This window comes from Marmota flaviventris, chromosome 5 (assembly GCF_047511675.1).
Source record: "Marmota flaviventris isolate mMarFla1 chromosome 5, mMarFla1.hap1, whole genome shotgun sequence".
NCBI classification, from domain to species: Eukaryota; Metazoa; Chordata; class Mammalia; order Rodentia; family Sciuridae; genus Marmota; species Marmota flaviventris.
Window position 1 is genome coordinate 45,753,076 of NC_092502.1, and position 26,123 is coordinate 45,779,198.

Here is a 26,123-nt window from a genome sequence, read left to right on the forward strand (position 1 = left end):
TACTCCTTCTTATTTTATCCTGCTGGAAAAGAGGAAAACATTTTCTTCTAGTTCAAGTCTATGCTTCAAGTCTCTTTAACTCACCCAGAACCTGCCTCTTTCCAGAATGACTAGGAGAAAACGGTCACACCTTTTATGGAAATCTGCCAGTCTCCTTCTTCCACTCACCCTGTGGTCTGGTCCTTTGGTTCCAGCAGGATATTCATAAAGAAAACTGTCTGACATCAATAACTTCCCAAGTTTTGGCTTATTCCTTCCAGAACAACACCAAGAAAGGAATGCTCCACATCAGTCCAGACCCTTTCCACAGTCTTCTGCAGAGTGAGGTGACCATGGGGCCATCTTGTAAGACTCTGCAGCTGGTCTCCTGTGGCCCCAGCTAGAACACACAGGGTTCACAGAAAGCAAAGAACCATTTATTCCAAAGTAACAACAAACTCCAGAGAGCAAGAATCCAATACATATGACCATCCAGAGAATTTAGCTGTTTTTTTTTAACATTCTGTACAGAGGTAAACAATGACATCAGTTTTCCTAAAAGCAAAAGGGTAGGGGGCTTCTTGATTCTTCGATTCATATTTATGTTATTAAAAATCTATCTGAAAATGTTTCTCCAGAACAAAAAAAAATTTACCAAAAGTAAATTCAAAATGTGCTTGCAACTTTTTAAGAAAATGTTTTTAAATTTTTATTTATTTATGTATATGTGGTGCTGAGAATGGAACCCAGTGCCTCACACATGCTAGACAAGTACTTTCCCACTGAGCTACAACCCCAGACCCGCGTGTAACTTTTAAGACATATTTTTCACCAGCTTTTTTTTTTTCTGGTATCAGGGATTGAACCCAAGGGTTCTTAACCACTGAGTCACATCCCCAGCCCTTTATCCCTTCTCCTTCTTCTTCTCCTCCTCCTCCTCCTGCACCACTTCCTCCTCTTCTTGCTTCTTCTTTTTTCTTTTGAGACAGAGTCTCTTTAAGTTGCTTAAGACCACACTAAGTTGTTGAGATTGCCTTGAACTTGAGATCTTCCTGCTTCAGCCTCCCAAATCACTGGGATTACAGGTATACACTAATCACATCTGGCTCATCATTTTTTGTCATCAAAGTTTCTGAAAATATCAGGGCATTCTATGACACATATCCATATCTCCTACCTGACAAAGATTTGAAGGTATCTACGTTTCATACATTGCTAGAAAATATTTAACTATTGTATTTGTTGATGATGATGTAAATTGTGAATCTCTGTAAGTGCCTGTTGCTTGCCAGGGACCAAGAATGACTATTTCTTTACAACCTGCTGTAAAACAAGATTGCCTGCTTTCAGAAGAAGGCAAGATGAACTGCATCTCTCTCAGCTCCAAGTCCTATGGATGTTCACCTGATCACCAGATAACTTTGTCCTCTATTCTTACATTATCTGTTTGCACTGTTTTGATAATAGTTTTGCCTTCTTTTTTCTTTTAAGTTAGAAACCCAAGTGTGTGGAGTCTTGTCCTAAGAGCAGATACAGTGTACGTCTATGAATCTGAACCCAGCTCACAGGATCGAGGATCTTATCCTACACTGAAAACTATTATCTTCTGTGTCTCAAATTAATTTCAACTCTTGGCCAATATCTTATCAACCTTGTGGTAAATTTAATTTCAGTTTTGTTTTTTTTTTATTGGAGGAGGGAGTTCCTTCCCCTTCTTAGAATTATATAAGAAATCAGGAAACCAATGCAATGAAAATAAAAAAGCATATGCTGAGAAAATAAAGAAAATAACTTTAGGCTTCAGTCCATATCAGTAGTCACTGATATACTTGTTGCTTAAGTCTGCATAGTACTTTCCAGGATCCTACTTTGTGCTGAGACTGGAGACAGAGGCTCAGAGACCAGCCTTACATTCTTTCTCAAATGCTTCCAAGGGTTAGGGCACTGATCCCTACCACAAAAACCACGTCCTTTCCTTTACTATCTACAGAGGTTTCTAGAAGCTTGCCTCCCCACCCTACCCAAACCCTAAATACCATAATCTCTTCAATCACTTTAGGCTTTTGATAAACAGAAAAAAAACAAAAACAGGAGGAGAAACTGTCCTGGAGCAGCTTCTTTTAGCCCCCGAGGCAAAAGAACACAAAGAAATAGTTCTCACACGTAGACTGAGGGAAGGAAAATACAAAAAAAAAAACCTTCAAAAGCTGTAATCTTTCTGATTTCTCTAAAGCAGCAAAACTAAGACACAAATTAACATCTTTTTTTTTTTTTTTAAAGTTGTCCTGCAACAACTCCATAGAACAAGAATAGGCTGGGGCCTACTAAACAGAGCTCTGTCTGAAGGCCTGTTCTGACCTTCAACAACCTGTTATCTGGTAGCAGAGCAAACACAACAAATCCTTGTTTCAGAGAAAAATATGGCAAATGCCACAAGAAATTGAAAATAAAATTATATGGAAGTAAAAAAAAAACAAAAGAAAGAAAGAAGGAAGGAAGGAAAGAAAGGAAGAAAGAAAGAAAGAAAGCTCTATGGAAGTTCAAAGGTGGAGAGAGGCCATCCCCCTGGGGAAAGAGCTGAAGAACTGGTATTTGAGCTGGACCTTGGAGGGAGTCGTTATTTTGGTAGAAGGCAGTAAAGTGAGGCAGAGTACATTTTAGGCAGATGGTGGCAGGAGAACAAAGCCAGTGAGGTAGGAAAGTGTTATTTGGCTGGAGCACAGGGAAATCTAAGAACTGAAGAGAAAACCTAGTTCAACTGGGCAAGATGGGGAGAACAGAGTGTGAGGGTGGACTAGAGAGATGTGAGATGTGATGCTGCAGGAATTGGATGAGGTCCTTAACAGATCCAATGCATCATAAGGACTCATTAGTAGAGGGTTTGAGTAGCTCATATGGCAATGCAAAAACAGCCTTGGGGCAGGGGTGCAGTTAGGAGAGCAGTCTCTAATAAGTCCTTAAGGGAAGTTTCTGACCTCCAGCACTTAGAAATTTCATCTGTTTTTCTATGATAAGAGGATATTTGAGCTGGGCAGTGGTGGGGCACACCTATAATCCCAGTGTCTAGGGAGGCTGAGGCCAGAGGATAGGGAGTTCAAAGCCAGCCTTAGCAATTTAGAAAGGCCCTAAGCAACTAGCAACACCCTGTCTCTAAATTAAAAAAAAAAAAAAAAAGCCTGGGAATGTGGCTCAGTGGTTGAATGCCCCTGGGTTCTATCCCTGGTACAAAAAAAGAGAGAGAGAGAAAGAGAGAGAGGAGTGGTAGGAGGGAGTGTGTGGCACATTCTGTTTTCAGTCTAGGGCCTTAGCTAGATTCTATACACTGGAAAAGTTTCAACTGTCTCCTGCTACAAAGCTTTAATTCTGGTGGGAGAATTTTGAGATGGGCGGAGTAGATGGAGGATGTTTACATACTAGAGCTTTCTTTGCAGCGCAACCATGAATCTCTGTGTAAAATCCTCTGTCTTTGGAGCAATAGGGGTGTTTTTATAATAAAAGAACAGAAACAAAACAACTAGCTTTTCATTTTTAAAATTTGCATTATCAAGGGCAAAAAGGTCATGGTGATTTAGTTGCTATGATCTTTTATTTAATTCCTTTTTTATTAATTCATTCAATAAATGGAGCTCCTACATAGTGGAAATCTACTAATTTTGCCTGCTTAGCCTCTAGTCTACACTTTCCTCTTCTGATTTTCCTTGGTCTGTTTGGTTTAGTGGAACAGGTTTCAGCCTTGACTCCAGAGGCACACACACATGTGCAGGCCAGGTCAGAGATCAAGCCCTGCCGGTCACAGCAAGTGTGTCAGGGAGCCCTTGTGATACAACCAGGGCCTGTAGAGTTGGATTCCTCAACTGACATAGAAAGATGGTGAAGAAAATTCCCTTAGCTTGCCAAAATTGAAACTCAGATTTCAGGTGGCAAGCCTATAGGTATTGGGAACCATCTTAACCACAAAGACAGATTTTTAGAGTCAAGAACTGGGGCAAGGAAGATGGAGTCCAAATAAGCTGTTTGAGGCCCTTTGTCTACCCTGATCTGATTACCCTCTGGACTTTGCAATGACACAAGCTTGTTTTGTTCTGGTCAGTTTAGGTCACATTGTGTCATTTGGAACTGAGCAAGTCCAAATTGAAACAACTCAGAATACTGGCTTGGTACCACGCGGTGTATAGCTGTGAACAGCATCCCAGGTTTATTGTTTGTACCCCATCAAATAAGCAGCAATAAAGCCCAGCCCAATACCAGCCTATGTTATGGCATATAGTTAATGGAATCCACTCAGAAAAAATAAAACTACTCTCTGTTTCTTCCAGCCTGAGTACCTCATGAATATTTTTTTAAACTATGAAGTCAGAAACCAGTTGACCAATTTCAGACAGGAAGGCATGGAGTCATTACTGAGTTGGCCACATTGTTGAATTTCTGTCCTTGTTTGATAGTTTTCTCTTTTGCCAAAGGTTCACCATGTCCTTCCTGGGCAGACTGAATCTATTTTTTTCTTTTACCTAGCTGTGTGTCCTTGAGCGAAATATTTCATCTATGTGTTCCTAAACATTCTCATCTGTGAAATGGGATGGGGAAAAATGATATCTACTGTCTTACCTTAAAAGATCTATTTTTTTTATTATTATTATTTGTTCTAATTAGTTACACATGACAATAGAATGTATTTTGACATATTGTACACAAATGGAGCACAGTTTCTCCTTCCTCTGGTTGTACACGGTGCAGAGTCACTCCAGTAGTGTAATCATAGATGTAATTATGTCTGTCTCATCCTACTGTCCCTCACATCCCCAGAGCCCCACCGCCCCCCACTCTCCTCTACACAAACCAAAGTTCACTCCCCTCTGCACAAACCAAAGTTCCCTCATTCTTTCCTATCCTCTGCCCCACTATGGGGGCATCCTCTTATCAGAAAAAACATTCTGCTTTGGGTTCTGGGGGATTGGCTTATTTTACTTAGCATGATATTCTTTAGTTCCATCCATTTACCAGCAAATGCCATAATTTCATTCTTCTTTAAGGCTGAATAATTTTCCATTGTGTATATGTACTACATTTTCTTTGTCCATTCAGCTGTTGAAGGGCATCTAGGTTGGTACTGTAGCTTAACTATTGTGAATTGTGCTGCTATAAACATTGATGTGGCTGTGTCACTGCAGTGTGCTGATTTTAAGTCCTTGGGTATAAACTGAGGAGTGGGATAGCTGGGTCAAATAGTGGTGCCATTCCAAGTTTTCTAAGGAATCTCCATACTGCTTTCCATATTGGCTGCACCAATTCGCAGTCCCACCAGCAATGTATGAATGTGCCTCGCCAACACATTATTGCTTGTATTCTTAATAGCTGCCATCTGACTGGAGTGGGTTGAAATCTGAGTAGTTTTGATTTGCACTTCTCTAATTGCTAGAAATGATGAACATTTTTTCATGTTTGTTGATCGATTGTATTTTTACTTCTGTGAGGTGTCTGTTCAGTTCCATTAGTTGATTGGGTTATTTGTTTTTTGGGTGTTAAGTTTTTTGAGTTAAAAGATCTATTTCTGCAATGTGATAATAACATATGTATGCATATATAATCATACACACATACACAACATTTAAAAATTTTGAAGTTGAATAAAAAAAGGGATACAAAATGCAGATTCAAATAGTATAAAGCAAATCTTTACTCTGGATTGAAAACACAAGCACACTGATCTGCTGGTCAGTTTCTAATGACAAGTTCTCTGGAGGAAAAAGAAAATACCTCAATTTAGAGCATTGACTAATTTCCATGGTACCAATACTTGCGATATGGCCTATTTTTTTTTTTTTTAATTTTAATCTACAAATTTGCTTGCCGAATTCCTGAATATCAGCCCTCAGGGGGCTGTATGAGTCCGTGCCAGCACTTTGTTGCTTAGATACATTGGTTAACCTCACCTGCCCCAGTTTCCTCATTTATCAGAACACCTATTTGACCATATCCTTACTCCAGTACATTTTATCAAAGGCCAATCAATCTTCGATTGTATTAGATTACTTCCTTCCGGTAATATTTTTCCCCCTCATCAGCTCTAATTCTGTACTATTTCTTCCTCTCGAAAGAAACTGTTGTGGTTGTGTTTTCACTATGTGGATATTCGCTACGGATGTTTTAAGCAGATGACCAATTCCTTGAGCTTGTATAAGAAAGCTCCTCAAACTTCTGAGGGAAATTCGCTCTCTCCTTGTTGCTTGAAATCTCTCTAGGAATTGCTCACTGGGGGTTTAGCTCAGTGGTAGACCATCTGCCTGGCAGATGCAAGGCCCTGGGTTTGATCCCCAACACCACAAAAATAAAATAAATAACCAAACGCCTCTCTAACATGAAGCATCATGTGTTCGCCCATAAAACTGTCACATTGTCAACCACATAAAATGCTTAATGATAAAAAACACATATTGTAAGCCAATCCCAAGAAATCAAAGGCTGAATGTTCTCTCTGATATGTGGATGTTCACACACAACAGGCTGGGGTGGGGGGACAGAAATTCATTGGATTAGTCAAAGGGGAATAAAGGGAAGGGAGGGGGAGAGGAATAGGGAAGACTGTAGAATGAATCCGATGTAACTTTCCTGTGTCCACATATGAATTCATGCCCATTGTACTTTCACATCACATACAACCCCAATAATGGGATCTTAATTAGAATATGTTATACTCCGTGTATGTATAATATGTCAAAACACACTCTACTGTCATGTATAATCTAAAAAGAACAAGTAAAACATGAAGAAATTGTCGAGAATGCATCAATTCTCTTCTTGAGAGCAGGGAAGAATTCAAAACTGATCATGACTAGATTGTTACTTTTCTTACTAGAACTTGGACTTCCTTTGGGTTTCCTTGGTAGTGATATGTGATCTCTCTGTGGGTAACAAACTTCTGAAAGCACTCATGTGACCTCATTTAGCCTGTAGACAGGGTGGAGTGAGGACGTTGAGTGGCAGGCTCTGCACTAAGGGAGGCTTCAGGCAAGGACAACTTGCTGTGACCCTCTGCCATTACCTCATCTCCTGAGGCCTGTTTTCTTGCTTGCCTTGCAATAGAGAAATACAGAAACTGATATTTATGACACTATGCATGTGGTTTTCACTGTAGAATTGTTTGTAATGGTAAAAGGTTGGCAATAGCCATCAATGGAGGACTGGTTAATTAAACTATGGTCCTTTCTTATAAAAGAATACCAAGCAGCTGTCAGAGAAGAATGATGGATCTGACTGGCTTCTGATATGGAAAAGTCTTATGAATGCACACCATTAACTCTAGAATACTGTGGAGGTGTGAAAAATGGGGTGGGGGTATGGGACAAAAACAACAAAACTCAAGAGAATGGCACATTGTGGAGTGATGCAGCTCAGTGGTAGAGCACTTACTAGCATCCAGGAGGCCCTGGGTTTGATCCCTGGCAAAACACATACATGTGGTATATTGGCTACCTTTAGGAAGGAAAACTGAGCACCCGGTGATAAGAATGGAAGGAGAATTTTCACCATACGCCTTTCATATCTTTTGCACTATTTGCGTGTGTATGTATGTGGGAAGGTACTAGGAATTAAACCCAGGGATTCTCTAGGAATTGCTCATTGGGGCTTTAGCTCAGTGGCAGATGCAAGGCCCTGGGTTTGATCCCCTAGCCCTTTTAAAATATTTTATCTTGAGACAGGGCCTCACTAAGTTGCTGAAGATGGCCTTGAACTGATCCTCCTCCTTAACCTCTGGAGTAGCTGGGATTACAGGCATGCACAACCATTTGCGTTTTCTATGATGAATAGGTCTAATCTTTTCCAACACATGCACACATAGCTTTTTCACACATCATTTTTAGAAATAATTTGTGATTGTGGGAAAATGTATATATAAAGTTTAACAATTTGTGAATGTATAATTCTGTGGCATTGAATTCATTCATAATGCTGTGTACCTATCACGTACCCAAAACATATATATCCCAAACATTTTCATCAGCCCCACCAAAAACTCTGTACCAATTAAACAAGAACTCTTCAATCCCCTTATTATAATCTCCCATAACCTCTATTCTACTTTCTGTGAATTTGCCTATTCTAGGTACCTTAAATAAGTAGAATGATATAGTATTTATCCTTCTTTGTCTGGCTTATGTCACTCTTCCACATTTTTTTTTTTTTAGTCCACCTATCAGTTGGGTAAATAAAGTTGTGAAAGTCCCAAACATCTTTAGAAATAGAAAAAATCTTGTGAAATGTGTGGACATGTCTTGGACAAGGTAGTTCCTGCCTCATGTTTCCTAGGAACCCCTACATAACCTTTAAAAGATTAATGGATGATTCTGTGGGATAATACCCTCTTAATCACATAAAATAAAGTCATGTAGTCACCACCTCCCATGAACCTTGGCTCATAGATGGTTTTTTAACCAGGACCCCAGAAGTCTTCAGGAGATCCACGAATCGTTTCTGAAATTGTGTGCAAATTTTTGGTGATGCCTTTCTGAAAAAATGCTCCTAAGCACCATTGCTAAATAGAATAAATAATGCTGTTCCCTCCCATGAAATGTACGAAAAAGCCCTTTGTTCATTAAGTAGACTACATGCATGATTAATGAACCTACATCAAAAGATAAATCTCTGACATGGGTTTTACTTAAAAAGTCTGGGGCTTAAAAAATAATCCTTAGGCCAGGCATAGTGGCACATGCCTATAATCCCAGTGGCTCAGGAGGCTAAGGCAGGAGGATCATGAGTTCAAAGCCAGCCTCAGCAAGGCAAGGCGCTAAGCAACTCAGTGAGACCCTGTCTCTAAATAAAATACAAAATAGGGCTGGGGATGTGGCTCAGTGGTTGAGTGCTCAAGTTCAATTCCCAGTACCAAAACAAACAACAACAACAACAAAATGATCCTTAGAATTGGTATACTTAATGAAAATAACATGACATATTCGATTTTGTGGCTCACAGGACAGATAATAGCAAGAAAATTACAAATTATCATATAAGGGGGTGGGTTTTTTTTCCATTCATTTCATAGATACAAAGCACACACTGAGTCATCTACAGTGTGAGTGTCCAGAATATAGCAGGAAATGAAACCATGTCTCTACTTGAATCTTATTAGTAGAATTAGTACATCAGGTAAGTGCTTCAGTGGAATTGAATAGAAAGTACCTGGAGATTTTATATTTAGGGTGCTTGGGAATTCCTCTGTGAAGAAGGGCATTTGAACTAAAACCTGAGGGGCAAGAATAAACCAGCCATGTAAAGAGATGGGAAAGGGTCATTCCCATTAGAATTAACAGCAGGTGCACAAGTTTAAGCCACAGGTGAGCTGAGAGTTACTGAGTGCTGCAATGGAGCTCAGGCTCCTCTGCATCTTCCAGCCTTGGGCCTTTGAGAGCCTTTGCATCCTTTTACATCCACCCATCTTTCAGCAACCAGAGTGCTTTCAGCCCCCACATTTCCTTACTCCTACAAAACCCACTTCAGATTTTGGTTCTGTCACTGCCCTGCTTTGTGTGCAAACACCCCAGGTGACCCAACTGAACATGGAACACAGTGGGAAACAGCAGCAACACTGCTCCTGCGGGAATATTGTGATGGTGGAGATAGTAGGGACAATCACAGAGGCTGGGGGTGGGGTGGCAATGCTACCAGTGTGGCCTTGTGGGCTGACCCTCGCATTCACAGGTATCTTCAAGTCTACATGTTGCCATACATGCCATACAAAGGGTATTACCTTATTTGTGCATTAAGGTGCCATCTATTAAAAATTTAAGCATATTATATGTATATAATATATAAATATATAACTATACCATAATGTTTTGGTTTTGTATAGTGGGATACAATGAAATGGGAAGTAGTCCAGGTTTCTCTTACCCTGAAAGACCCAAATATAATGAGTTTTAAAGGAAGCTTGAGATAAAACACTGAATTTAAATTCTAGATTTCTAATATCTTGGCTGGCTACCTTTAGTAAATTTCTTAACCATGTTTGTAAGTTGGTCTGCATATAGAGATGAATATTCCAGGGTGAATTATAACAAGAATCTCCCCCATATCTAATTTAGGTGAGATTTCGATAAGATTTTTGGACTATAAGTTGATATTATAATAGAATGAGACTTTGGGGTCTAGGGATGCATGAGTCTTTGTCAAGTGAGATGGACATGGTTCACTGGGGACTAGAGATATCATACCTTATCCCCATAACTTATGAATGTTACCTTGGTAGGAAAAAGACTGTATGAGTGAGAGTACAATCTTGAGATGGAGACTACTAACCATGATTCTCAAAGTAAAAAAGGGAGGAGTCTATCATAGTGATGACATGTAGAACTAAATCTTTCCGCTGCTGGAATTTTGTTTGTTTGTGGTACTGGGGATTGAACTTTACTACATCCCCAGTGCTGCCTGAGACAAGGTCTTGCTAAATTTCCCACGCTGGCCTCAAACTTGTAATCCTCCTGCCTCAGCCTCCCTAGTCATTGGGATTATAGGCATGTGCCACCGGGCCCAGCTGCTGCTGCTGGTTTTGGAGATGGAGGAAGGGGCCAGTCAAGAGGCTGGGAAAACCAAAATACAAGAAAACAGATCCTACTCAGGACCTACTGAAAGGAAGGCAGCCCTGATAACACCTTGATTTTTGTGCTACGAAGCTGTTAGACTTCTGACCATATATTGCTTTAAGTCATGGAGTTTGTGATGTTAGAGCAACAATAGACAGTCAACAACATCTTATTCCTTAAGCTTGTTTTCCAGAAGTTTGTCAGTATGCCCAACTATAATAAGGCCTTCTATGTTGTCAGCATTTATTAACATTTATTAAATGTTAATACCCTTCTTGAAGATGAGAGGAAGCCAAGATGTAAATAATCATGAGCCAATATAAACACAATCAGAAATTTTCAAAAGACTACTTTCTAATTGAGTTTTCAGAGATAATACACTTTAAGATCGTGATAGATATTCCTTAGACAATTGCCTAGCAAACTCAAAAAAATATGTATGGTTTGCATGTAACACAAACAAGGAAAGCAGGTGAGTTAAGGGCTGCAGCAGGTGGGATGAGTGGTCCTTTAAGGGGCAGACCCTAGCCTAGCTAACTGATAGTAATGAATATGTAATGCAGGCCCAGTGTTGCCAGATACTTCAAAATTTCAAGAAGCTAGAAATCTTCACCTTTTTCTACAAAATATATATATATGCATGTATGATGTTGGAGATGGAACCCAGGGTTTCCTGCATGCTAGGCAAGCACTCTAACAATTCCCAGGTAAGTGGCTTTCGAATGCAGTTTTTTGACACACATGTTCTTAAAACAAAAAAGTATTTTTCACAGTGCTTTTGGCATGCTTTCTAAATCTAAGAAGCTATAACTTATATGAATTTTTTTCAGAAAGACAGCTTCAACTTATATTCACATCTAGTTTTATTAAAATTATTTGGCAATTTTGATAGCAGTACAAACTCTTTTAACTATGACCATGGAACATATTTGATATGAGTCTGTGTTTTTGGTTTGTTATAGTTTTGGGTACATGTACATTTCTAAATCCTCTACCCTTCATTTCATTACTAAAGGAGAATTGCCTTAAGTTTCTCTATCTATTATCCATAGAAAAGGAATTTGTAAAATAAGGCTGAAAAAATAAAACACACAGATCCAAAAAATTCTCTTTGAATATCAAGAACATACAAAGAATATTAAAGACATCTACGTTTAGTCCTCCAGATAGCAAAGCAGGCATTTGATGTCTATGGGTTCTTGTTTTTACTTATTGCTAATTACAATTCAGAGACCAAAGTATTTCTGAAAGTCATTTAAAAAACCCTCAGTGAAACAAACTCCTAGCCTGGTTCCATGGAATTAGAGGATAGAACCAGGAGAGCACATGATTTGGCCTGTAAAATCACAAGACTTTTTCCTTTAGTGAGATTTTTCTTCTGCAGTTGCACAGGGCACTATGGCTTGTTTAATGCCTTATCATTAACATCTGCCTTACAGTAGATCTAAATATTGGCTTATTTAAGTGTGTTACTGGACAGCAAATGGTGAGAGCCTCCCTGTCCAAGGCAAAAGTTGCGTGGACCTTAAAGCAAAACCTTGTGGGGTTCAGTACTCCTTAGTTGTTCTCCAGCGAACCTGAAGTTGGCTGTAAGAAAGGAGAGAAGAAAGCTGGGTAAGAATTTTTTTCTCAAGACATTTCAGCTTATTTTAAGTCATCTTGCTTCTGCAGCAGGGGATGAGAACTTGGCAAGGCAGTGGAGCCCTGTTGTTTTGTTCCTGATAAGATTATCTCTTGGTTCAGAATAAGGGAGATAAAGACACAACATGGCAGTAACTTGAGAAAATTCCACTCTTGCTTCTCTCAAAGGCTGTGCTTTTGATAGCTTCAAGGGGATTATTTTCAGGTGCTATTTCTGGACATTCCAATTACCAGTAGAGACCATTTCACTCAACAGCCCATTTATTTCACCAGGTGTAGAAGACTGCTTGCTGTACAGATGCCGTATTATTTTTAATTGGGCAGCTGTCCTATTATTTTTAGGTGGAAATGTTTGTTCCTCAAGAAGGAATAGAATGAAAGTGGCAGAGCACTTGCCTTGCATGCACAAGGCCCTGGGTTCAATTCCCAGTACAGTAAAAAAGAAAAAGAAAAAACAACCCAAACTCTATTATCTGTGATCTAAATAGCATCACATCTCAAAGAAAAAGCAAATTTAGCAATCAAAATGGACAAGTTTCATTAGTTATATCATCAGAATAGAACCTCAACTTTATAAAGTTTAACTATGCAACTTATTTGTGCTGCTCCAACAAATGAAATCTATGAAGAGTAAGTCGTGAAAGTTATGTTAAATCATTTCAATTGCCCAAATAAATGAAGAGAAAACATTTTCTTTTTTTAATTTTTTTTAAAAATATTTTTTTGGTTGTTGATAGACCTTTATTTTTATTTATTTATATGTGGTGCTGAGAATCGAACCCAGTGCCTCACACATGCCAGGCAAGTGCGTTACTGCTGAGCCCCAGCCCCAGCCCCAAGAAAACATTTTCTTTAGGAATGAGCTCACACTTTGAAGTTTCTCAATAAATAATATTTTGCATCTAATTTTTAATACAAATTGAGAATATAGTCTCCAAAATTCAAGATATAATTAAGATATATTGGGTCTTTCCCCTGAGCTCAGGTTCATCTCATTTTTTTAAAATTTGAGAATACTTAAAACTTAAGATATTCAAATAATATTTATAACAATAGCAATACATACAGTGTAATATTGCCAACCCACAAAGCAGTAAAAACCCAGAAAAGAGAAATTATACTTACAAATGGAGTTCTGATTCCAAATTTGCTGTGGAATGTCATGGTGACTTTGTTTTTATGTCCTGTTCTTTGATCAAAGGCGTGGCACGTATCAAAAGGAGGACTGTACAAGTGCAGACTCACGGCAGGTTCTGTATGGCTGATATTCTCTACTCGGTGTAAGCCAATGGAATCTGAGTAATATCAAAGAGGAAAGAAGAGATACAGGAGCTTAGAAGACAGGCAAAAACTTTTGTTAATCACCTGATTCTGAGTCAATATTGTTACATATGGAATTAACAGAAATTAGTTAGAATTAAACTTTTATTTAAAGACAGTGACAGATGGTTAGTGACAATGATTACTCAGACACATTAGCTTCTGCTCCTTCCTGAAAATCCCCTCCTATTGCAGTAAAGGAATAAAAAAAAAAAAAATCAACATACAAAGACAAAAAAATGTAAAAGAGAAAATGTTAGTGAGGAAAGTCAAGGAATAAACTGATTTATGTCTTGAAGCTCTTACATAAGTAGGAATTGGCAGCACCAGTTATTTCTGGAAATTAGGGTGAATATGGGGCTAAAATATACCAACTGGTTGAAAGACTACTTAGGAAGCAGAGTCTCAAATCTTTTACCGATTCTCTCTCCCTTTCCTTCCAGTAGAAGACAGATCTATTCTTCAGAAAGTATAATAGGTGAACTTGGGACTGGTGGACCATAGGTTAAAAAAAACAAACAAACAAACAAAAAAAAACAGGTGAATTAAACAAAAATTTACATATTGAATGATAAGAACCCTGCTTTTATAACTACCTAGCTGCTGGACAGAATTTTTCTTTCCAGGTAGGAGATGGGAAGCTGCTTCTCAAGGAATTTTATTGGCTCAAAAAAAAAAAAAAAAAAAAAATACCCTAAAGTATATTTTCATTGGTAGTTTCTAAAGGAAAGGGCTCTGTCAGATGACCACAGAGTGAAATCCAGTTGACAAGCCCCGGTAGTTTAGATAGTTTAGAGCTATCTATTAACTTTTTTCTCCCTTGGTTTTTACACATTAGCACATGGCCAAGGCCACAGGATATTTGAGCTGGCCTCTAGTACATAGGCCAGAGCAACCTGAAAAATGCAACTTCAAACAATGGTTATTCAGGAAAAGACTTTAGAAAGCCTCTCATTAACATCCTCAGTAAGATAAAATTTTATAAAAGGGATCAAAAAAGAAAAAAAAATAAAAGGGATCAGAAAATGAAAAGGGCTTTAGAAATAAAAATCTGGATAGAAGAGTGGACAGAAAAAGCCGAGGGTGATTCAAAGAACAAAACGACAAAGAAAAAATAGAAAAGAAAAATATCAGATAGTTGAGGAGGTTTAAAATTTAAACAACAGGAGTTTCATAAACATAACAAAAAAGAAAGAACCTGAGGATATTTTCTAGAATTAAAGGACGCAAATGTCCAGATTCAAAGAACCCACTGAATACCCTGCACAGTGAAGAAGTCATCAAGCAAGATGCATCTGTGTGACATTTTGCAACACAAAATAATGGCACTGAAAGAAAAGATTCCAAAAATTTCTAGAAAGCAAACAATGTCTAGGTTTCATAGATTTAAGAATCAAAATTGCACTGGACTTTTGACAAGAACACTAGTAAACCAAAAGACAAAAATGATGATCTTCATAGTTCTGAGGGATGGTGTTTGCCAGATAAGTCATCATCTATATCCAGCTTAATTACCAATTGAGTTGTAGGGACTGAAAACACAGATTTTTAGATATTTGAGGTCTCAAAAATTTACATTCCATGATTCTTTTCTCACAGTGCTGCTGGAGGATATGTTCACTAAAATAAGGGTGTGAAGCAAGAACAAAGGAAACAGGAGACCAGGAAACAGAGAACCAATACAAAGGAGCAAAGGGTTGCTTGGGATGTTGTAAGGGGAATCTCAAGTTGACAGCCAAGCCATGGTTTAGAGATCATCCCATTTGTATTGAAGTAGTCAAAAAGCCCTGGGAGAAATACTTTCAACCAGATTTTAAAAAACAAAACCCCAAAAGACTCAATGAAGAATAATATCTAGAAGCAGAAAACTTAGGTTCTACTTCTAGCTAGAGTGAAAAGCTAGGCTACCATTGAACAAGTCACAATTTTGAGAATCTTCTTATTTTAGAAATAAGGGTTTCCCTATTTCTAAAAGTGCCTTGACTCTATAGCTTACTGCTTTTGTAATGCTTTAAGCACAATTCTGAATAAATGCTCAGCATTCCTAAGAATTAACTGCCCTGGATACAAATAATTTTGTTTCTCCAGTTGCAGGCACATATACCATCCAATCCACTATGGAAATCCTGCAGAGAAAGACCCTGAAAAAATAAGTCACCATCCTTTAGAGAAGCCCTTAGTCTCAGTATCATGTGTGAGCCCTACTATTAATAATCCCAGCACTGTCACTACTGCATTTTGATTTTTGCCTTCTCTTCCTTTATGTTCATGATGTGCCTTGCCTTTCTTAGTGATATTTAGGAAGGCTAGTTTCACCCATGCACTATTGATTTTTCACACATTACAATAGGTGACTTGGTCTCTTTACCCCAGTTCTCCCTTCTCTTCCAGCATGTGTTACCAAATTGATCAAGATATTCCCAATTACAACTCTATTTACTAAAGAAAGCTTATACTTTCATCTGTTTTTTGGAAGTCCAGGTCCCAATATCTCTCTGTTCTCTTACTACCACCTTCCAAGCCCATTCTTCCTTCTTTGTTTCCCCATTCCTGAAGTTTCCAGTCTTTGTGAGGACTGCCTTCACTCATCCTCTTTCTTGTACTCTATCCTCAATCTTGCATCTGTACAAATCAGAGGTTGAAGATCTGCAGCTTTTAAGTATTTGGGGTAGTCTACAGAAAGATTTAGTATATCCCACCCAATATTTTATTGATTGACAAAAATTCACATAAAAACCAGAAGTTCCAACTTCTATGGAAAAAGAAATCAGTTGATATCATTGGAGCTGGCAATCACTGCTATCCCCTTAGTGTGGCTTGCACACTTCAGTTATCAGGTCCTCACCACAGCCTTATGCCAGGCTGCAGTACTCACTTATCTACATGCTTGGCTTCTACAGCCTTTTACATTGGAGGACCCCTGAAAAGGCTTATCTATTTTTCAAGATCTAATCTATTTTCTCAAAGACTCACTCCCGCTGCAAGTGATTGTTCTGAAAGGCTTTTGGCTTTATTGTGTATGGTACAGTTAAGAAACTGTCTTATAAATGTGGTATGCCTTATATATAGCAACCCTCAAATATCTGAGAAGATAAGTTAAGAATTTTCAAGTGCATAGGAAATGAATAACCTTGTGTTATGTAAATAGAGGGAAAAATTCCCATGTGGTCTGATCTTTGTAAGTGACTTGCATTCCTAAACCAATGATTTAACAAATTTAGGCCAAGTATTAGGGCCAATAGAAGACTAAGACATATGAAGGAACAACTAGCTTTGAAGTCTATGTAATTCTTTGTTTTATATAAGTGGGAGAACATCCTAATTAAGAGCATATGCTCTGAGAGTTCAAATCCTGGCTGTCACTTAAAAGCTGAATGACTTCAGAAAAGTTATTTAATCTTCCTATGTGTTGGCAACCTCACATATAAATGAGAATTCAAGTTATTTATCTCATATGTTTTAATGAGCTTTTTGGAAAGTTCCCATCCCTTTTGGGAAAATAGAAGTTAAATCAGTACCTCTTCTGAAAAGTATTTGGCTTTCCTATACCATACCCAGGAAAAGAATGAATTCTTAGTAAGACATCTATAATAAATCACTGCCTCCAGATATATTCTTTTCCTTGAGGAAAGTCTTTTAAATATGCTGTTTGCATTTTAGAAAAACAGAGACTAGCTGGTGTTCTTAATCACTTCCAGAACATTTCTTTACATTTTCTAACACAAAGATTACTATTTCCAACTTGATCTCTTTTGTTGAAAAACTATACTTAATGTGTGTCTCTAATTTTTTTTGTTTGTTTTGTGTGTTCTAATCTTCCCAAGTTTTGGCAGGTAAATCACCTTTTACCACCCCTTTAAGTAGTCTGCATATTTTTAATAAACGATTCAAACCCAAAAGCAAAGTTTAAAAAATAAAACACACTGTGTTTAGGTCATTACCCAAGTATTTTAAATCATGACTCTGACAAATTTCAAAAGATGAATGTAAGTAACCAGCATTTTAGATAAGAGACCATAGTTTATCCCACTTGCCCTTAGAGAAAGGATAGGATGTTACCATTGATGTAGGCACACTGGTTTTCCCTCAAGGTCCTTTCAGACTTCTTAATCATCTCGTTGGATTTTTTGTCAGGCCAGGCAAATAAAGTCTCCTTTAGATTTCCTTGCAACAGCTTCAGAAAGCAGTGGGAGTCCGTGTGATCATGAATACTGCTATATATACACAAAAGGACAATTGAACTCAGTAGCTGGTCAAGTACCCAGTCTGCCCAGAGTGACACGTACATACTGTCCAGAGGACAACTCCCAGGCCCAAATCAATTTCTGCCAAATTTTCAAAATGTCATCAATTTATAATGCAACATTGTTCAGGGCCAAGTAATAAACTAATGTTTGCGCGGGGGGGGGGGGGGGGGGGGGGGGAGGGCGGCTCTACCCTTCCGCAGGCCGCTGGGCCTGTTCTGTCTGTCGGTTGCAGGTCTGGCCTGTTCTGTTGGTGGTCAGCGATACCAGACTTCAAACTATACTACAGAGCAATAGTAACAAAAACAGCATGGTACTGGTACCAAAACAGGCGGGTGGACCAATGGTACAGAATAGAGGACACAGAAACCAATCCACAAAACTACAACTATCTTATATTTGATAAAGGGGCTAAAAGCATGCAATGGAGGAAGGATAGCATCTTCAACAAACGGTGCTGGGAAAACTGGAAATCCATATGCAACAAAATGAAACTGAATCCCTTTCTCTCGCCATGCACAAAAGTTAATTCAAAATGGATCAAGGAGCTTGATATCAAATCAGAGACACGCCGTCTGATAGAAGAAAAAGTTGGCTATGATCTACATACTGTGGGGTCGGGCTCCAAATTCCTCAATAGGACACCCATAGCACAAAAGTTAATAACTAGAATCAGCAAATGGGACTTACTCAAACTAAAAAGTTTTTTCTCAGCAAAAGAAACAATAAGAGAGGTAAATAGGGAGCCTACATCCTGGGAACAAATCTTTACTCCTCACACTTCAGATAGAGCCCTAATATCCAGAGTATACAAAGAACTCAAAAAATTAGACAATAAAATAACAAACAACCCAATCAACAAATGGGCCAAGGACCTGAACAGACACTTCTCAGAGGAGGACATACAATCAATCAACAAGTACATGAAAAAATGCTCACCATCTCTAGCAGTCAGAGAAATGCAAATCAAAACCACCCTAAGATACCATCTCACTCCAGTAAGATTGGCAGCCATTATGAAGTCAAACAACAACAAGTGCTGGCGAGGATGTGGGGAAAAGGGTACACTTGTACATTGCTGGTGGGACTGCAAATTGGTGCAGCCAATTTGGAAAGCAGTATGGAGATTTCTTGGAAAGCTGGGAATGGAGCCACCATTTGACCCAGCTATTCCCCTTCTCGGTCTATTCCCTAAAGACCTAAAAAGAGCATGCTACAGGGACACTGCTACATCGATGTTCATAGCAGCACAATTCACAATAGCAAGACTGTGGAACCAACCTAGATGCCCTTCAATAGACGAATGGATAAAAAAAATGTGGCATTTATACACAATGGAGTATTACTCTGCATTAAAAAATGACAAAATCATAGAATTTACAGGGAAATGGATGGCATTAGAGCAGATTATGCTAAGTGAAGCTAGCCAATCCCTAAAAAACAAATGCCAAATGTCTTCTTTGATATAAGGAGAGTAACTAAGAACACAGTAGGGTCGAAGAGCATGAGAAGAAGATTAACATTAAACAGGGATGAGAGGTGGGAGGGAAAGGGAGAGAGAAGGGAAATTGCATGGAAATGGAAGGAGACCCTCAGGGTTATACAAAAGAACATACAAGAGGAAGTGAGGGGAAAGGGAAAAATAATACAAGGGGGACAAATGAATGACAGTAGAGGGGGCAAAGAGAGAAGAGGGGAGGGGAGGGGAGGGGAGGGGGGATAGTAGAGGATAGGAAAGGCAGCAGAACACAACAGACACTAGTATGGCAATATGTAAATCAATGGATGTGTAACTGATGTGATTCTGCAATCTGTATATGGGGTAAAAATGGGAGTTCATAACCCGCTTGAATCAAAGTGTGAAATATGATATATCAAGAACTATGTAATGTTTTGAACAACCAACAATAAAAAATTAAAAAAACAATAAATAAAATAATGTATCATCCATCTCAAGGCTTTTATGGGGCACAATTTTGAATTTTTTTAACGTTGTTGTAATACTAATTTGACAACAAGAACATAAAACCAGAAATCTTTTATGTTTCCCAAATACAACTCTAAATAACTCACGCTGAGCTAGAATTTGATTATGATGGCACATTAGAAATGGCAAAGTAGTATGCAAGGCCCTGGTTTTAATTCCCAGCACCACGAAACAACAAAAAGTACATTAGTGAAATTCTGAAAAGAATAAAGATAATCATCCATAATAATTACACCACACTGAAAAGATCACTTAATATTTTATTTAGGCCTTTCCTCTTTTCTCCTTTACATTTAAGGAAAGAATGGATTTATCATGTAATCTTAAATGGTATCTAGGTATCTGAAGTAGAAATAACTGCAGAATTGATTAAAATATACATACCTATATATGTTTTTAGTATATATTTTGTATTTTGAATTCTATAAGTACATCCACAGTCTAGTGATAAATACACTTTTAAAAAATGCTGGATGAATAAATACAACTCCATTCTATATGAATAAATAAACTCTAGGGACCTAACTTTCTACAGTCATGTAAATTTATGTTTCCTTTCTCTAATAATTTTTTTTAGCACTCTCAAATACTAGGAAGGACCTGTTTAAAAAGTATTCAGTTGGCAATAAGACTGGCACATGTACAAACTAAAAACAGGAACCAGTTTTTATTTTAATTAATTAATTAATTTATGGTACTGGGATTGAACTCAGAGGCACTTGACCACTGAACCACATCCCCAGCCCTATTTTGTATTTTATTTAGAGACAGGGAGGGTCTCACTGAGTTGCTTAGCATCTTGCTTTTGCTGAGGCTGGCTTTGAACTCACAATCCTCCTGTCTCAGCCTCTGGAGGTGCTGGGATTAAAGGCATGTGCCACTACACCCAGCCAGAACCAATTTTTAAAGAACCAGCATTAGTTTTAGTTGTGTACAGGTAAAGAAACTAACCAATTAACATGAAGTACAAAGAAATTTCCTGAATTTGTAAATATTTTTCTAGCTCAAAATCTTGAAGATTTGGTCTTTGGTCCCACAAATGTTTACACACCCCAAACACCACAAAGGTCAGTTTAAACAGAACTCCATTTTTTTTTTTTTTTTTAACTACATAGAAGGCAGGAGAAACATTGAATTAGATAAATACTTACCTGATTTGCCTCATTTGGGGGACTAGTTTTAATATATAGTGTATGCCTTAACTCCTTATACTAATTTCCATGGAAATTTTTATTGGAATTTGGGGACCATGTGATCAAATAATTCTAAAATATGACATTAGTGGCTAGTCTGGTACTGTGTACTTCTCATATGCTTGGACAGATACTCTAAGAAATACCAAAAGGAATTATTATATTACCTGCCATGTCCTTCACCCCAACATAAAATCATCAAATTGAATTTCCCATTTCCTTGATCCACAAGATTTCGGGTATACCTAAAAGAAGAACATATTCAGACATTTGAATTCACCGAAACAAGTACCAGGAAAAACAAGTGTTACAAAGTACCACTGCATTTACAAATCCAGGTCTCCAGAGAGACTGGAACCTAGATCTAGTGCCTTAGGCCACTAGGCCACACTAACTGTCCTGGGTACCTGTGTTACTACTTTTACCTCAAAACAACTTTGAATGTTTTTTTGCCCCCTGTATTTTGTGGTTTTAGGTTGTTTGTTGCAGGTCCATGAAGAATGAGAAGATCATATTGTGAAGCACCACATTTACAGAGTTAGCTAATCAGTTTTAATTAATTGCATGGAAAGATTATAGTGGTGGTGGTGGGGGGAAGCAGATTCCACGTTGGTCCATCACACAATCTCAAACTGATAAAAAGTTTCTTATAGAAGGTATTTGAAAATTGCTCCAGGGAAGAATGTTGCTATTGTTTTCAGCAATTTTTCTTCCCTGTAGCTAATGTAGGACTTGAGAAACAAGGTTTCATTAAATAGCTATTCTAGAATTCTCTTTAATTTTACTACTAAAGCCCAAACACAAACCACATTCAGAAGCACTCATGATGAAAAGTACTCTGCAAATAAGTTGGGGGTACCAGGGATATTATCGCCCCCATCTAATTAGCCAAGTTTGATAATTATGATATTTATTTATTTATTTTAAGAGAAAGAGATCTATACTTTTTTTTTTTTTTTGGTAGTGTTTGTTCCCTTAGTCACTCATATCCTGCATGCCCTTTCTGTCCTGTCCTTCCCCTCCCCAAAGCTCAGGGCCAGGTGCTTTGCAGCATGATCCTTGAGGGAGTTGCTTGGTAAGTGGATTTTAGCTGACACCCTTTCTTTGTAGCTCTTTATGACCTAGAAAGGGGTGGTACGTAGAGTAAAAGTATTTCCAGTAAACTGAGTTTCTATACCAGAATCCTACTTTTCCCTCCACCAGTCTTAGGTGATCTCTTGTTTCTTTGGGCCTTATTCCAGAGAATTTACTGTCTGGCTCACACTAGAATATATTTTGTAGAACGTATTCTGCATTGGTAATGCATAGTCCACCCATAGGTCATATATCAGAATTCTTCAGTGCTAGGAACCTAGGCTATGATCAAAGTACTTCATTTCTGCTCTCCCTTTTTTCTTCTTCTCTATTCTCCCAACTACCCACTCAGGACTACACCATTATTTTAAAGAGTCTTGCCTTAACTCAAGCAACCCAACCAATTGTATTTCAAAAGGTTTTTCAATCGAGACTAATTCAAGGTCCCTAGAAATGCTCTTGTTTAAAGATGAGGAGCTATTATAGCCCACCCTGGTTAATTAATTTCACTTGGCCAATACGATATCTAGTCAGATATATTACTGGAATAAAACTATTAATGTCATATGTCCAATGGAAATTGAGTAGTGGTTTAAAGTGCAGGCTCTAGAACAATAATCTTATTTGAACCTTGACAGAAGTCCTCCTCAGGTTGTTCAGTCTTTTTGTAGCCTACTAGTCATTTCTTGTAAAGTCGGGATAAGAATGATGCCTGTATCATTCTTTGTAAAGAAGTAACTTTATATACATCTTTGGAAGAGTATCTAGCCCATAAGAAGTTCTCAATTGTATGGAGCAAATGCAGGCACATTTTAAAAATGTGGTAGGATTGTTGACAGCCATGGAAGGACTTGACTAGCAACTGAGTTGAAAGGTACCAAAGGAAATTCCTAAAGCCACTTTGCAAACAGAATGGAAGCCCAAGTGGCCTTCACCTTTAATCCTACAATAGTTGAAATGTCCCTGATAACAAAACTACCAAATACCCTTCCTGTTACTGGGAAGTAACTAACAGAAACTACTACCTGAGAAAAGAGATGTCATTCTTTCCTTGTTCCTTTCTTTCAGTTTTCTCCCCTCTGCCAGTCTCAACCCAATCAGCCATTAAAGATTGAAGCGCTGGCTGCCCTTTGGAAAAGCTGAACCTCTCACCCTTAGTGGTAATTAAATTTTATTTCTGCCCCTAGGGTATAGTTAATCATTTTTACTTAACAACTATTCTGGGCCTTTAAAGGTCTCAACCTACCAGGACATCTCCCTCAAGCTCCTCCTTGAAGTATGAGTCTTCAACTTACTTCCTACCCCTAGGATAAGAAAGAGCCAAAGAGCAGAAAATGCGACACTATTTTTAGTTTGCGGAAACCAGTTAGTGGATTTGAATAAACCCACAGTGGAAAAGTTAAATTGGTTTGGAAGAGGGAAGAGCAGAAATTGAATAGTAGCAACTGACAAACTCAAGACTCTGGTGCCCGGTTGGGGCAACCGAAGGCATAGTGATAGAAAACTGATGTCAGGGAATTGTGTCCTCTGCCATCACCCCATTTCCTCAATAGCAGATGTAGTTGTCTTCTCCGGACACCTCTATTAGTCCAGCCAGTCAGTTCCTCCAGGCTGCTAGCAAGCCAGAGCCTGAGTTCCTCTGGCTGTGGGGATGCGCCCGAGCCTCCGAGTGCGGGATTGACAATCGCTCCCTAGCGGAGGGCATTGTTCCTGAGGCTGAGGACCAGAGCAGTTGGGGTTGGAGCAAAGAGGTTTGTCGGGGAGAAGAAAACCTCCGCTGAAAAGTGGCCTCCCTCTCTTGGCTCCAGCCTGCCTGCTGTCTGTCTCCCGGCTGTGGCGACAGTAGGATCCACCTTTTGCATGCACGGCTGCAGCGCAACCCCAAACGCAGAGCGCCAGCCTAGCCACCCACCATCCAGGGGCGAGAGAGTGGCGCGGTGGGCGCGGTGCGGCCTGGGCTCCACAGAGACAGACTCTTGTGAGTGTCGCTTGGCTTTAGGGCGACAGCGCACTCACCTGTACTGGTCGAACTTGGCATACATCGCCCACTCGGCGGGGTCGCTCTCGTAGGCTTCCAAGACGGCCTGTACCTCCTCTACATTGACTTCATCGCCTGCAAAGAGCTGGTGCAGAATGCGGATCAGATCGTTCAGGGTCCGGGGCTTCAGCACCTCAGTCTGTTCCATACCGCTCTGAGCTGGCTGCAGTAGAGTCGCTGAGCGAGTGGAGGCAGCGGGGGCGGAGGACCTTCACAGCAGAAAACACACACACACACACACACACACACACACCAGACCCTCGAACACCAAACGCAAAGAAACCCTTTCTAAAGCTCTCAAGACTCCCGACAGGCAGCGTGGAAGGTAGGAGGGCCGCTATAGAAAAGCTGCGCGAAAAGGACTGGACCAAATCTGCGAAGATCACCCTCCCGGGCCCTTTTTAAGCTCTTGGAGTCGGCCGGGAATGTACCAATGGCCCTCAGGGGGTGGGGTGAGGCGGAGAGCCACCCAAGGAAGGTGGCAGAGGCGGGGACAGCCTGAGGGAAAGGCCAACACACACAGGCGTTCTTGCGCGTTCCCTTGGCTCCGTTTGCCCTACGAGGGCCCCATTCTCTCCCGTGTCCCCAGTGCTTGCCGTGGGCTTTGCGCAATCTCTCCCGGACCTTAACATTGTATTTTTGGCGGACCATCCCAACCTTTCTCCCCGCACCACTTCTTCCGCTGTGGATCGCATGCCGGGGTCGTGGACAGAAAGGGTCAGAAGGAGACCTCTGGGGTTACCCTGAGGAGGGGGATGGAAAGGAATCTGGGCTTCCAAATACAGCTAAGAAATTGTGAGGACCCTGCAAAGATTGAAGATGGATTCTTTTCCCAGGCAGGAAGGACTGTTTTATAGGTTGAAACTATCGATAATATGCCCAGGCCAGGTGACTTTGCCTTTTTTTTCCTTAATATTTTGTATTGTTAAATACATTTTAACAAAGGGAACTCTGATTTCTAGTAAGTATAATTAGTGAACCGATAGGTCACTCATTCTAGACATGTGTGACAGTGCATCAAATAGTATATCCAGTACAAAGAACCTAATGTTTTAATTGATGGTGAGAATAAGACACCCCCCTCCCGAAAAATGAAGTAATTATGCAGTTATTTGAAAGGTTTTAATTAGATTATTTGAATCCTTCAAGTTTAGGCATGTGCTGAGAAGAGCCTCCTGGTACTTACAAATAAGAAACATTTCTACCTGGTGCATAGCAACTAACATGCCTTGGTAAACCACGCAAATCAATCAAGTTTGGTTGAAAATGAGAAAACAGAACTGTAATCCTAGCGACTCTGGAGGCTGAGGCAGGAAGATCACGAATTCAAAGCCATCCTTAGCAATTTAGGAGACCCTAAGCAACTCAGTGAGACACTGTCACTAATAAAATACAAAAATAGGTTCCTTCTTTCTCAGTATAAATAGGATCCAGGGAATAACCTGGATTCAAGGATATCAAATATATAGAATTCTGGAAGAATGGTCTGGATTTATCTAGACTTTGCACGTGCTCCCATTATATAAAATGAAACTTGTGCCACCGGAAGTCTTATTTTAACATTCCTAGTTAATGTTATTACACTATATTCTAACAATGTTGTTAAGAAAGAAAAACAATAGCTCCATCACCATTGTTCAAAAAGGGCTATAAGTAGAAAGCTTTTCAGAAGCCAATATTGGTAGGGTGTTTAACCGAGAGGTAATTTAAGTATATGGAGATCAAGTAATGTGTACACTTTTCATTATTTACTCAAAAATTATTTTTTATTTTTGTCAGTGTTTTTCCTTTTGCAGTGCTTGGAATCAAACCCAGGGACTCCAGCATGCTAGCAAGCAAGTGCTTTCCACTGAGTTACATTCCCAGCGGTTTTTTTTTTTTTTTTTTAATTGAGTCAAGAATCTTACTAAGTTGCCCAGTTTTGGCCTCAAATTTGTGATCCTCCTGCCTCAGCCGACCTGCTAGCTGGAATCACAAGCATGCACCATTGTGCTCAGCTTGTCAATATTTTGAGTCTCTTAATTACTTCATTTCAGCTATTCTAAGCCATTAATATTTGGAATGAACAAA

General features: G+C 39.2%; 1 protein-coding gene across 1 annotated transcript; it reads right to left on the reverse strand.

Annotated features, from left to right (window-relative positions):
- Positions 1-9,445: 9,445 nt before the first annotated feature.
- On the reverse strand, positions 9,446-24,456 carry Cdo1 (cysteine dioxygenase type 1). The gene is made up of 5 exons (XM_027941114.3): positions 24,032-24,456; positions 21,109-21,186; positions 17,577-17,731; positions 13,323-13,492; positions 9,446-12,143 (listed from the first exon to the last, which is right to left on the reverse strand). The coding sequence occupies exons 1-5, from the start codon at positions 24,199-24,201 to the stop codon at positions 12,114-12,116; spliced, it is 603 nt and encodes a 200-aa protein (XP_027796915.1). The 5' UTR covers positions 24,202-24,456; the 3' UTR covers positions 9,446-12,113.
- Between the last annotated feature and the right edge of the window lie 1,667 nt (positions 24,457-26,123).

Bases quoted from the DNA above. Each gene is read 5' to 3' on its own strand.
- Cdo1 (XM_027941114.3), bottom strand. From the start codon at position 24,201: ATGGAACAGACTGAGGTGCTGAAGCCCCGGACCCTGAACGATCTGATC. The intron at 13,493-17,576 runs GTAACATCCTAT...GATATTACTCAG, and splicing joins CCAGTGTGCCTACATCAATG to ATTCCATTGGCTTACACCGA. The intron at 12,144-13,322 runs GTAAGTATAATT...CCTTTCTTACAG, and splicing joins TTGGAATCAGAACTCCATTT to CCAACTTCAGGTTCGCTGGA.